This window comes from Dermochelys coriacea, chromosome 18 (assembly GCF_009764565.3).
Source record: "Dermochelys coriacea isolate rDerCor1 chromosome 18, rDerCor1.pri.v4, whole genome shotgun sequence".
Taxonomy (NCBI): Eukaryota; Metazoa; Chordata; order Testudines; family Dermochelyidae; genus Dermochelys; species Dermochelys coriacea.
The window spans coordinates 6,727,702-6,740,411 of NC_050085.1; the positions used below are offsets into that span (position 1 = coordinate 6,727,702).

Below are 12,710 nucleotides of genomic sequence, written 5' to 3' on the forward strand. Positions count from 1 at the left end.
TTAGACCTCAGTGAAACCAATATTCCCATTGTTGTAAGTGCTTGCTGTCTGCTCCACAATATCTGTGAGAGTAAGGGGGAGACGTTTATGGCGGGGTGGGAAGTTGAGGCAAATCGCCTGGCTGCTGATTACATACAGCCAGACACCAGGGTGGTTACAAGAGCACAGCATGGCGCGCTGAGCATCAGAGAAGCTTTGAAAACCAGTTTCATGGCTGACTAGGCTATGGTGTGACAGTTCTGTTTGTTTCTCCTTGATGAAAACCCGCCCCCTTGGTTCACTCTACTTCCCTGTAAGCCAACCACCCTCCCTGCCCCCCTTCAATCACCGCTTGCAGAGGCAATAAAGTCATTGTTTCAAATTCATGCATTCTTTATTAATTCGTCACACAAATGGGGGGATAACTGCCAAAATAGTCCGGGAGGGAAGCACCATGTGGGGTGGGGGAGGAGGGAAGGACAAGGCCACACTGCACTTCAAAACTTATTGAATGCCAGCCTTCTGTTGCTTGGGTAGTCCTCTGGGGTGGAGTGGTTGGGTGCCTGGAGGGGCCCCCACTGCGTTCTTGGGTGTCTGGGTGAGGAGGATATGGAACTTGGGGAGGAGGGTTGTTGGTTACACAGGGGCTGCAGTGGCGGTCTGTGCCTTTCCTGCACCTCAACCTTACGCCGGAGCATATCAGTTTGATTCTTCAGTAGCCTCAGCATTGCATCCTGCCTCCTTTCATCATGCTGACGCCACCTGTCCTGTTGCTCCAGCAATCTGTCCTCATGTTCATTTTGTGCTTTCCTGGACTCTGCCATTGTCAGCCTCCACGCATTCTGCTGGGCTCTTTCAGTTTGGGTGGACTGCATGAGCTCATTGAACATTTCATCAAGAGTGCGTTTTTTTCACCTTCTTATCTGCACTAGCTTCAGGGATGGAGATGCTAGTGGCAGCGTTGAAATGTTTGCAGCTGCGGGAGGAAAAAAAGGGAAAGTAAAATTGAAAAAGACACATTGGCCATTTAAAAGGAGCGCCTGATGTTTTCAGGTTAACGTGCAGCACAAACCCAACTAACCCCCCCCGCCAATTCTCTGGGATGATCGCTTCACCGCTCCCCCCACCGCGTGGCTAACAGCGGGGATGATTTCTTTTCAGCCACAGGCAACAGCCTGGCAGGAATGGCCATCTCTGAATGTCCCCTTAATAAAATTCCCCTGTTTCAACCAGGTGACCATGAATGATATCACTCTTCTAAGGATAACGCAGAGAGATAAAGAATAGATGTTGCTTGAATGCCAGCAAATACCGGGACCACACGCTGTCATGCTTTCTTATGCAATGATGCCAGACTATGAGCTACTGGCCTGCCGTGGTAAAGTGTGTCATGGAAGATGCAATAAGGCTGCCCGCCTCAGAAACCTTTTGCAAAGACTTTGGGAGTACCTCTAGGAGAGCTTTATTGAGATGTCCCTGGAGGATTTCCGCTCCATCCCCGGACACGTTAACAGACTTTTCCAGTAGCTGCACTGGCCATGAATGCATCGCAAGTCTTCAGGGCAAATTAATCATAAAACACGCTTGCTTTTAAACCGTGTATTATATTTACAAAAGTACACTCACCAGAGGTGCCTTCTCTGCCTTCAAGATCCGGGAGCTCGGGTTGGAAAGGTATTGGCTCCAGGGTGATAAACAGTTCCTGGCTGTCAGGGAGAACAGTTTCTCTGCTGCCTGATGTGCACTATCTTCAACCTCCCCCACCTCATCATCTTCCTTGTCCCCAAAATCCTCATCCCTGTTGCTTGAGACTCCCTTGCAGGAGTCCACATACAGGTGTGGGGTAATTGTAGGGGCACATCCTAGAATGGCATGCAGCTCATCATAGAAGCAGCATGTCTGGGGCTCTGACCCCGAGCATCCATTTGCCTCTCTGTTTTTTTGGTAGGCTTGCCTGAGCTCCTTAAGTTTCATGCGGTGGGTCCCTGTGATAGCCTCTGACCTTCATGCCCTTGGAGATTTTTTTCAAATATTTTGGCATTTTGTCTTTTGGAACGGAGTTCTGATAGCACAGATTCGTCTCCCCATACGGTGATCAGATCCAGTACCTCCCGTTCGGTCCATGCTGGAGCTCTTTTGTGATTCTGGGACTCCATGGTCACCTCTGCTGATGAGATCTGCATGGTCACCTGTGCTGATCAGCTTGCCACGGTGGCAAAACAGGAAATGAAATTCAAAAGTTTGCAGGACTTAACCTGTCTACCAGGCCAGTGCATCTGAGTTGAGAGTGCTGTCCAGAGTGGTCACAATGGAGCACTCTGGGATAGCTTCCAGAGGCCAATACCATTGAATTGTGTCCACACTACCCCAAATTTGACCCTGCAATGTCAATTTCAGCGCTAATTCCCTCGTCAGGGAGGAGTACAGAAATCGATTTTAAGAGCCCATTAAGTGGACAAAAATGGCTTCGTTGTGTCGACGGGTGCAGGGTTAAATCGATCTAACGCTGCTAAATTTGATCTAAACTCATAGTGTAAACCAGGGCTGAGATTAGCTGGGATTAGCCTCTCTGTAGGTGGGGGCGTCAGTTACTTGGGTGGACCCAATATGGTTATATTTAAGTAATGCCTCTTAAATATTGTCAGTAAGCTCCTAGGTGCAACCGCGCCCCCGTGCTGTGTAAATGGATAAAAAGATCAAAATTGGGGTGCCCCGGATTCTGCTGAAATAATGGAGTGCAGAGAGATAGCAGGTTGGCAAATCAATGGTGAATAAACCCCTCCAATCTGTCTTGCTGCTGTTTGTAGGGTCAGACTATTCATTGTGAACATTCAATGACTTCTAGGTGTTTTTGAAACACTTCACCCAACCTAAAAGTTTCATGAATTCAGAGCTGAAATGCACTGCCCACTGTTTTGTCATTAGCTAGGCACCTATGTTTGGTTCTCAAATCCATCACCTGGAAACTACTCATCCAACCAAATACATTGGGCAGCTGATGGGGCTGGTTCACACCTGAAATCCCAAGGCTACCATTGACTGGATGCTCTCTGACTAGCTCTAAAAAGACTATGAAGCTGCTTTCAGGGCTTTGGGTAACATCACCTCTAACCCCCGGCCTTTCCTCTTGTAAATTCCAGTCCAAACTAGAGATTGAGGCAGAGCCAGCAAGACCGCATCCAGGCCTGTAAAGCACCTCTCATGTGATTGAAGTAATCAGACCTTAAGTCTACTCACTCTGGTCTTTTCTATCATGAAAATTGGCCCCAGTTGCTAGCATTGGTGTATTTGCATCAGTGTAGGCTGCAATTTACACTGGTGGATTTAACTCCTGTGAGAAATTTGGTCCACTGGTGCAAATCATGGCTTCGCCATGAGGGGTTTGCACTGATGCAGTCACACTGTTGGGGCTAATTCTCCATGTAGACAAGGCCCTACACACACAGGTCTAGGTCTAGTCCAAGGTCTAGTCCAATCCGTCCAACAATGCCCTTCCTGTCATGTCTGGAAGCTTGATCCCCAGGAGCTGGGAACAGCTGAGCTACCTCTGCTAGCTCCATTGTGCTCAGTGTAGTTCCCCCAACATGTCAGTATACTCCTCTATATTCGTAGGTGATGACGTTCTCCACCAGTATGAGCACGTGCTGGGGGCAGATGAGCTCTCCTACGTAGTGGATCGTCCCAGTGGACAAGAACAGGACATCTTCTACGTGGAGGGATTTGCCTTCCCGGACGCTGACTTCTCAGGGCTGGTGTCCTTCCATGTCACGCTGCTGGACGCCCCGGTTGAGGTACAATAAACCGCTGTGCTCACTTGGCCTGCGCCTATCTGGGCTGGAGAGAACGAAGTGGCTTCTCTAGCGGGGGTGCTGCCAGTCCACCACACCCCTCGGTGGCTCAGCAGCAGCAAGGACTGAGCCATGGCCCGCTGGATCTTAAAGCCTGAGTCTCTACTGCTGGAGCAAAGGTTCAGCCGTGGCAGGCCTGTCAACTGCTGCATGTGGCATGGCCATCACCGGAGGAAGCCAGAGCACTGCACATCATGGGTGTAGGAGATCCAGCCATGGGGACTGAAGGGCTCGTGTCCCCCTCCCCTGAGCTGGATGTTTTGGTCATGGAACGGTTCAGCTTTGGAGTCCTGCCACTGGTGCCAGGCCGCTGGCTGTTAGCCTGCAGGATTAGCCTTTGCAGAATTGGTGTCTCTGGTGGGTCACCCAAAGGAAAAGCTGCTTCTAGACAGGCTTGTTGGAGGATTTGGGGAGAGGGGATGGAAACCGAACAGCATCAGAATAACACATCCCATGGCCCCTAAAGCCAGCAGAGCTGGGCGCCGGTCTCTATGTGAGTGGTATGCTTTCCCAGTGGGCTGCTTGGTCCATAACTGCTGCTGTGGAGATCTCTGTGCCAACCTCCTCGGTACTAATGAAGCACACTGGCAAAGAGCGCGTGGCGTGTTCACAGCTAGTAGCCAGTTCACCATGGGATAACTACCTACGACTGCTGCCAGCTAATGGAATTGCTTCTTTAGCTGATGTGGTAGCAGGCTTCGGCAGCAAAGGTCGTTGGGTTGACCCATGCTGGGGGTCATAACACTGGTAGGAGAAGGCAAAAATGTCCTGGCTGGATGAGGGGCTACCCTAGCTGAGCCAAGGGTTTTGATGCTAAACACTTAACAGGAGGAAACTGCTTTTTAATAGCAACTAAATCGAGGTTTCCTGCCATTTAATCCAGGCCTGAGTTCCTCCTTCCTTCTGGGCAGAGGCTTGAATTACAGTGGGGTAAAGGGCCAAATGCATGGGAGCAGCAAAGGGAATGATAAAAGGCATCACTGCCCTCCAGATCCTGTGGGGAGGACGTAGCAGAGAGATGGCAGAGGCCACATGCAAGCAGGGATCTCCCCCCTGCTTCAGAGAGATCTTTGAAGTTGGACTAAGATCCATAAATCACCCCTTGTTTTTCTCCCCCCCATAGAATCTTCCCGAGACCCCGATTTTCACAGACACGGTGGTTTTCCACATGGCTCCCTGGATAATGACCCCCAACACTCAGCGGCCTCTGGAGGTCTTTGTCTGCAGGTGAGGGCAGGATGGGTCAATTGCCCTGGGGAAATGGGCTGAGCTGTCGTTTTCTACCCGGGGCTTGATCCTGCAAGGTGCTGAGCCCTCTGCTGCCAGTCCAGCGCAGCCCTTCAGCACACGCATAACATCAAACACATGCGTAGCCCCATTGACTTCGATGGGCTTTGGATCAAGCCCCAAGGACCCAACTGGGATTTAAGAGCAAGCCAGGTTTAAAGAGGCCACCCCCAAAGACCCATACTAGCATGGCACGTGCTTTAGGCACGTGAAGTCAGACTGTGGAGACCTTACAACTGTCCCTGGACCCATCATGCCTGGAATCACTTGATTATAGCCTGGACCATTTCCGTCAACACACCTTTGTGCCATGGGAGGGCAAGAACACCTGGGCCAAAAGCCCCAAGTGGTGGCAGTGAGACTGATGGGTGAAAAATTCTCTCTTGATACCCAGGAAAGGGGCTTGGCTACTCTCAGGCACCAAGCCAATTAGCGCCTCATTAACATACTAAATCCCCTGTTGGATAAATAATGGTCGGCCAATCCATTCCCCACTGTTGTTTGACCCGGGCCTGCTGGGATCTCCCCAATGATAGGTTTTTTTTGGGGTGGCAGGAGTGGGTCTGTCTGTCCCCTAGTTTAGACCTCACTCTCCTCCCCCATTTCATTCCCAGTGTGAGTGACAATGCCGACTTTGTGGAAGCCGTGAGCGAACTCGCCAGGAAAGCCCGCTGCAAGCTAACCATCTGCCCGGAGGTGGAGAACCGCAGCGACCGCTGGATCCAGGTCATACCACCGGGAATGGGAAAGCCAAATGCACGGGGCCTGTGTCTCTGCTGCCTTGCGGAGTCATTGACAGCTGCCGGGTGGCGTTTCATGCCCTTGTTACGTGGCTCTCAGTCACTCAGTGCAGAGCAGTGGGGGAAGCGGGCCATAAAGCTTGGTCACATCCTGCTGCATCACAAGTTTCCCTGGATGAAACCAGCGAGGTTCAAAGCTGGAGGAGTAGAGCTAACATTAAAGATGTAGCTCCAAGAACATGCTGGGTTGAAACGAAGAACATGCCTGGTCTCTAAGCTGCTGCGAAAGCATCTGTTCAGCAATGGTACAACCGCAATCCCATGTGGGCTTGATCCAAAGCCTATCCAAATCAACAGCAATCACTTCTGCAGGTTCTGGTTCAAGCCCCGTATTGGCTGGCTGTTTATTTGCCACTCTCTTTGTCCCCTCTAACAGGACGAGATGGAGTTTGGCTATGTGCAGGCTCCCCATAAAACGTTTCCCGTTGTCTTCGATTCACCTAGGGACCGAGAGCTGCAGGACTTCCCTTTTAAGAGCATCTTGGTACGTGACGCTGTCTAATGGTGCCAGCCCTCAATTTAACACCAACTTGTTGGAAAGTTTGTGTTGAAAGGCTTTGGTTTTTTGGACAGAAATTGCAGTTTTCAGCTATTGAGACATTTTGAAAAATGCATCGATTTTGACTAAATTTCATTTAAAAAATCGAATGAAGTGTTTTTCAGAATGGAACATTTGAATTCTTCATTCCGAAAGAATTTTTCAAGACTAAATTCATTGAGTTTTTTAATATAATTTTTATTTAAAGTTCAAAAATCGACATGAAATGTTGTGATTTTACGAAAATGTTTTGATTGACCCAAAACAAACTTTTTGGGGTCGTTTTGTTTAGCAGAAAATGTTGATGTGTCTTATTTTTGGTGAAAGAGAAAATCTGGTTTCCGTCCAGCTCCGTGCCTCTGCGATGAGATTCTGACTCCTTTGGCAAAAAGAAAAGGAGGACTTGTGGCACCTTAGAGACTAACAAATTTATTTGAGCATAAGCTTTCGTGAGCTCATGCATCTGATGAAGTGAGCTGTAGCTCACGAAAGCTTATGCTCTAATAAATTTGTTAGTCTCTAAGGTGCCACACGTCCTCCTTTTCTTTTTGCGAATACAGACTAACACAGCTGCTACTCTGAAACCTGACTCCTTTGGAGGGCTGTAGGACCAAATCAGATTCTGTTCTTCACAACCAGATGTGCAGCCCTGTTAACTTGTATTCAAAATACTAAGCGTAGGCTTCTTTGGGTTTTCCATCCACAGACCTCAAGTCGTTTGCAAAGAATGAGGGGAGCATGCCTTCATTTTACATATTGGGAAACAAGCACTGAGAGGCAAAGTGACTCAGGGAGTTTGTGGCAGAGCTGGGAATAGAATAATGTAGGTTTGACTTGCCATGCTGTACCTGGCCCACTGGACCATGGTGCCTCTTTATTTGGCCACTCCAGACAGAGCTTTTAGCACCAACACCAGCCCCGTGAGGCGGCGACTTTTACTGTTTCAGTTGCAGCAGGGTGCAATGTATCTTGCGTAGCATGCCCATTTAAGGCCTGGGCCTCACTTTGTCTGAGTTAAGCAATTCATTGCTCTCAACTTCATTGTCATCTTATTCCCTGGAAGGGCCCCGATTTTGGCTACGTGACCCGAGAACCTTATAATGAAAGAGTCTCCAGCCTCGACTCTTTTGGGAACCTGGAAGTCAGCCCTCCAGTGACGGTCAAAGGGAAGGAGTATCCCCTGGGGAGGATCCTCATTGGCAGCAGCTTCCCCAGGTGAGAGGCATGAGCGTGGTTCGGGACAGCATGTGCCTAGGGAGACCAGCATCTCCTCCCAGCTGAGCTCAATAGGAGTAGATGTGGCAACAAGACAAAGTTGCAAGTGCTACAAGCTTTCCAGGTGCACCCGTGGAATATCAGTGCCAGGGGAGCAGAGGATAAAGGGAAGCACGGCAGAAGGGAAAGTGGCAGCCCTGGAGATAGACACCCAGAGAAAGGGGAACAACCTACTCCCATCCTACAACAAGACAGACATTTAACTACTGAATTGCTTGTTCATATGCAGACAGTCAGTAGCCGTAACCAGCGAATTCCTCCATGCCTACTGCTGCAGTCCTTCACTTAATTCATCACAGAACATTCTTACGTTGATGGAACACCTACAAATTAGGCTTATCATTTATTATTGGCATTGTGTTAGGATGCAGGAGCCCCAGTCTTGGGCCAGGATCTCAAGGTGCAAGATGCTGTACAAACTGAGAAAAGCTGGTCTCTGCCCCAAAGAACTTACAGAAGTACCTCATGACATGCTCCGCACCAGAGAGAATTCCAAATATTTTAACCACTGGGTTTCCATTTTAATGGACATCCCTTATTTGATGGCTAATGTCCTGCAACCAGTACCCAATAAAGCTACCCTGAAGCATCTGATGAGCTAATCAGCGTGGGGCCAAGCAATAATTATGTCCAGGCTTCTGCAGTGATACAAGCCTATGATCTGGCCAGGCTGAGATGTGGGATCACTTGAAAAACAAGCTTTGCTCTATATTTGGCCTAGGTATTTTCTGTGTGATTTTTGCATTGTAGGTGCTAGGGCTGCCACAGAAATTCAGACTGAGAAATGGGGGTACGTTTAACAGTGAGAGTCATTAACCATTAGAACAGTCTACCAAGGGTCATGGTGGATTCCCCAGGGAGAGAAACACGCTTTTGACCTTACACAGAGCTTGAGGAAGAGATAAAAGACATTACTTCACCCCCCTTGTCGCTCTAATATCCGGAGACCAACACGGCTCCAATGACACTGCATACAACAGTGGTAGAATCATAGACATGCAGGGCTGGAAGGGACCGCCGAGGTCATCTAGTCCATCCCCCTGTGCTAAGGCAAGATTAGGCACACCTAGAGATTAAGTCATCAGGGATCGGGGCCTTGTGCTGGGGGCTGCACAGACATAGCTAATGAAAAGACAGGCTGCAAGCCCTTGGCGGAAGCGACCAAGTAAAGCAGCATCACCAGGAACCCTGGCCTAATTGAGGCAGATTCTAGGCACACATTAGACAAGTTGCAGTTGAGACGATTTCAGGATCATTCAAGTTGATGGCCTCAGCTTCCTGGCAACGTATTACGTAAGCCACGAAGTAGTATTTTCACTTTGCATGGGGCAGTCAGGTTAGCAATTACACGCCTACCACTGATCTACAGTTTATCGGCCTTTAGTGCTAGACGAAGGGAATCTGGGGTCACAGGCATGTCATGACAAGGGGGCCCGTGTCTCATCTCCATTTCATGGCGTTGCTCCCTGCTTGGAGTGTTGGTGGCCTTCCCTGCCCTCCCACAGAGGCAGGAGAAAGAGTAGCCGACTACCTCCTAACTACCTCCCCTGCCCCACCCCAGTACTTACCCCAGGAGCTGTTGGATATGTGACTAGGCCAGAACTGCTGCACTCTTCTCCTCTTGCCACACCCAGGGCTGCTGGCTGGGTGGGGCCCCCAGATCAGCGAGTCATGGGGTTAGCTCCTCCCTGAGATGCACCCAGCTGGTCTTCTCAGAGCAGTCGTTTCAGGTTCTCTGCAAACTCAGGCCGACGTCCCTGCATGAGTTACACTCTCGTCATGTTTTCAAGCTTTCCCCTGCAGCCATGAGGGCTTAGAAATTTACTTTCATCTGACTCCCGGGGCGGGAGGGGGGCCTAGCCATGAGCCTGTAACATTTATGCCTTAATTTGGCCCTGTCCACCTTGCGTCCCAATTCTGCTCTTAACTGAAGAATGTGTCTGGCTCTTCTCTTGCTTCCCTTTGGCCTCTAGGATTGGTGGCAGGAGGATGACAAGGGCCGTCAGGGACTTCCTCTATGCCCAGAAAGTGCAGGCCCCCGTGGAGCTCTACTCTGACTGGTTGTTTGTGGGTCACGTGGATGAATTCCTGAGCTTTGTTCCAGCCCCGGGCAGACAGGTACCATACACTGCGTGAGAGGTCTCGGACCAGCCCAGGGAGACAGGTACTGCACACTGGGTGAGATGTCTCAGACTGGCCTCGGGCAGACAGGTACTGCTCACTGGCTGAGACCTCAAACCCCCAGAACACACATCTGCTCCAGAACTGCCATGTGCTTTTTAGATACCTGAACATTTTAGGGAGGTCAAAACATGTGGAACTCTCCTCTGCAAGATCCCACTTTTCAAGCTGAATTTACCTCGCTCCAGAAAACTGATTGCTCCAGGGAGGGTGTAATGAGCATGGGTATCACACCTGTTGATCCAGACTATTGCAACCGCTCCTTGTAGACTGAACCCACTGGGCAGAGGGTTTGTAATGTGAAATGTGATTGAATGGCAAAGATCTGTCAATGAACTGGTTTGTCTCTTGTCAGGGTTTTCGGCTGCTCTTAGCCAGCCCCAGTGCCTGTTACAAGCTCTTCAAAGAGAAGCAGGAAGAGGGCTATGGAGAAGCCAGGATGTTTGAAGGTAGGATAGCTCATCTTTTTTCTCTCTCTCGCACCACTTCACACATTAGAACAAACCATCTGGAAGTTTCCGTCTGTGGTGAACAGGCCTGCCTCAACAAGCTGTTCTACGGGCACAGGACGGCTCAGCAAAGAGCTGCTCAAAAACTTCCTGTCAAAACTGTTTTAACAGAAAATCTCTAATTACGAGAAATTTTGTCGAGAAAAAAGTTTATCCATGGAAAACTTTGATTTTCATTTCCCCCCTGTCCCCCTCCCCCAAGGTAAAATTTCTATTTGGTTGTGCAGTGTGGTGCCTCATGTCAAAATCTTCTCTATAGACTAGGGTCCTGGAATAAAGCTACATCTCCCATGCTACACCATGACCAGGGTTTCCCATGATGCACCACCTCCCATCTCCAAGAGGGGAGACCGTAGTGCATCATGGGACATGTAGTCCTACCAAGGTACCTAATCTGTTGAGGAGAATGCGAGTTTGAGGCACCTGAATTACAACCACCATGAGGCATGACAGCAGCATATATTTTTTGAATTTTAATTTTTTAGTATTCAAATTTTCCATGGAAAATATTGACATAAATGCCACTTGCTTTGTTTTTTGTCACAACTTCCCCTGGGGAAAAAAAACATTTTCTGACCAGCTGATACGAGGCTCTTAGATCTACATATACACATAGGTTACATGTACATCCCCGCATAGCACATGAATTTTCATTCGCCTGTTAAATTTCTTTCTTCTTGCAGAGTTAGAGACAGTCACCACAACAACAATAGATGAGATTCTGGCCAATGAAACCCTGAGGCGGGAGAACGACTATGTTCAGGTATGGAGAGAGAGAGAGACAGAGCAATAACTCGGCAATATTGGATGCAGGACTCTGGTAACCCGATTGACCCATCTTCTGTCCATCTAGGTGCCAGTGTAAGAACCGATCACTGTTGCACGCGAGAACCTTACTGAAAATGTCTGGTTGGAAGCAGTTCATGGCAGATTGGAGATGTGGCCTAGAGAGGCTGCTGTAAGGGGGCTGCTCAAAATACACGCAGCCACATTGAAAATGGGATTTTGCCACTACTAAGAAAATCTGACATTTTTTGAGATTCTTGTACTCAGACTGTCCTGTTTTTACTCACAACGGGCCATGGTCTAGCTCAAAGGGGATGAAGTACTGAGTAAAAATGGGTCATTTATGACGGGAAGAGGAGGTGGAGTTGTGGCCAAAGTAAAAGAAATGGCTGTGGCCCGACCATGAGCATGTCAGGGCTACTGCACCGCAACCCTTGGGACAGGTGAGAGAGAGAGCGAGCACAGGAAGTGCCGAGTGTGTCCAGATTCACAGTGGAGCCAGAGAACCAGTGAAATAGCCAGGGGAGACTTTGCCTCGATTTATCTCAGATCTGATATAAGGCCCTAGCATGGGGAGAGTTGGGTTCATGGCTGGGCATTGGGTTTCACATGCCGCCACCACTGGCCCTCCAGGCGAGGTTCTTTCTCCATTTCAGTTCCCAATTTACTTCCATCCCACGTTGTCTCTTACTGAATGGACAGCAAAAACACTGCCTCCCCAATCTGCTCCTCCCACGGCTGCCTGTAGGAGGAAGGGTTTTGTGACCTTGTCCTTCCTCCCCAGAGCTGCATCGACTGGAACAGAGACATCCTGAAACAGGAGCTGGGCCTGAGCGAGAAAGACATCATCGACCTCCCCCAGCTCTTCACTGTAATCAACAAGGAAGCCACTGCTTTTTTCCCAGACATGGTAAGAGCCGTAGGAACAAGGGCCTCTCCCGTTTTCTTGCAATTCTAGGGGTTAAAAAGTAGGTTTTGGCTCAGGTGAAGTGTTTCAGTTTGGACTATGTTTAAATAGTTCCGATTTAAAAACCCAAAACTAAAGGAAATCTTGCAACAAAAAGTCCCTTTGAACTGAAAAAAAATCAAAACATTTCAAAGATGTCCACACAAAACACAGGGTTTCTCCAGACTTTTGTTTCGTTTCTCCTATTTGGCTAAACCAACCTCAATTCACAAAAATTTCAGTGTTGCCAAATCTGCATTTTTCACCAGAAAAACAGTTTCACCTGAAAAATGTCATCCCGTTCTACTGGATTCTTCTCTGGGGACTGGGTTTCACTGAAAACATTCAAACCTTGCTGAGTACAAGGCTAATCTTCGTGACCAGTCCTCCTCCTCCTCGGACAGCCCATTCAGAGTCCAGCCTCCTTCACAGCGTTGTCAACTCTTGCAGTTTTATTGGGATCACTGTTGCCAACTCTCACGATTTTATTGCGAGTAGCACAGTCTCTTCTGGGGCAGCTGTTTTTCCACAAAGTGCCAACTACTGGAGTCAAGTGAATGC

At 48.9% G+C, this 12,710-nt stretch overlaps 1 protein-coding gene across 1 annotated transcript in view; it reads left to right on the plus strand.

Annotated features, from left to right (window-relative positions):
* Positions 1 to 12,710, plus strand: part of LOC119845218 (protein-arginine deiminase type-3-like) — a 43,382-nt gene that overhangs the window by 28,082 nt on the left and 2,590 nt on the right. Inside the window, exons 7-15 of the mRNA XM_038377188.2 lie at positions 3,592 to 3,770; positions 4,951 to 5,054; positions 5,729 to 5,840; positions 6,291 to 6,398; positions 7,516 to 7,667; positions 9,701 to 9,845; positions 10,264 to 10,357; positions 11,101 to 11,180; positions 11,988 to 12,113. Coding sequence (XP_038233116.1) covers positions 3,592 to 3,770; positions 4,951 to 5,054; positions 5,729 to 5,840; positions 6,291 to 6,398; positions 7,516 to 7,667; positions 9,701 to 9,845; positions 10,264 to 10,357; positions 11,101 to 11,180; positions 11,988 to 12,113 — 1,100 coding nt within the window. The remainder of the gene's footprint in view (positions 1 to 3,591; positions 3,771 to 4,950; positions 5,055 to 5,728; positions 5,841 to 6,290; positions 6,399 to 7,515; positions 7,668 to 9,700; positions 9,846 to 10,263; positions 10,358 to 11,100; positions 11,181 to 11,987; positions 12,114 to 12,710) is intronic.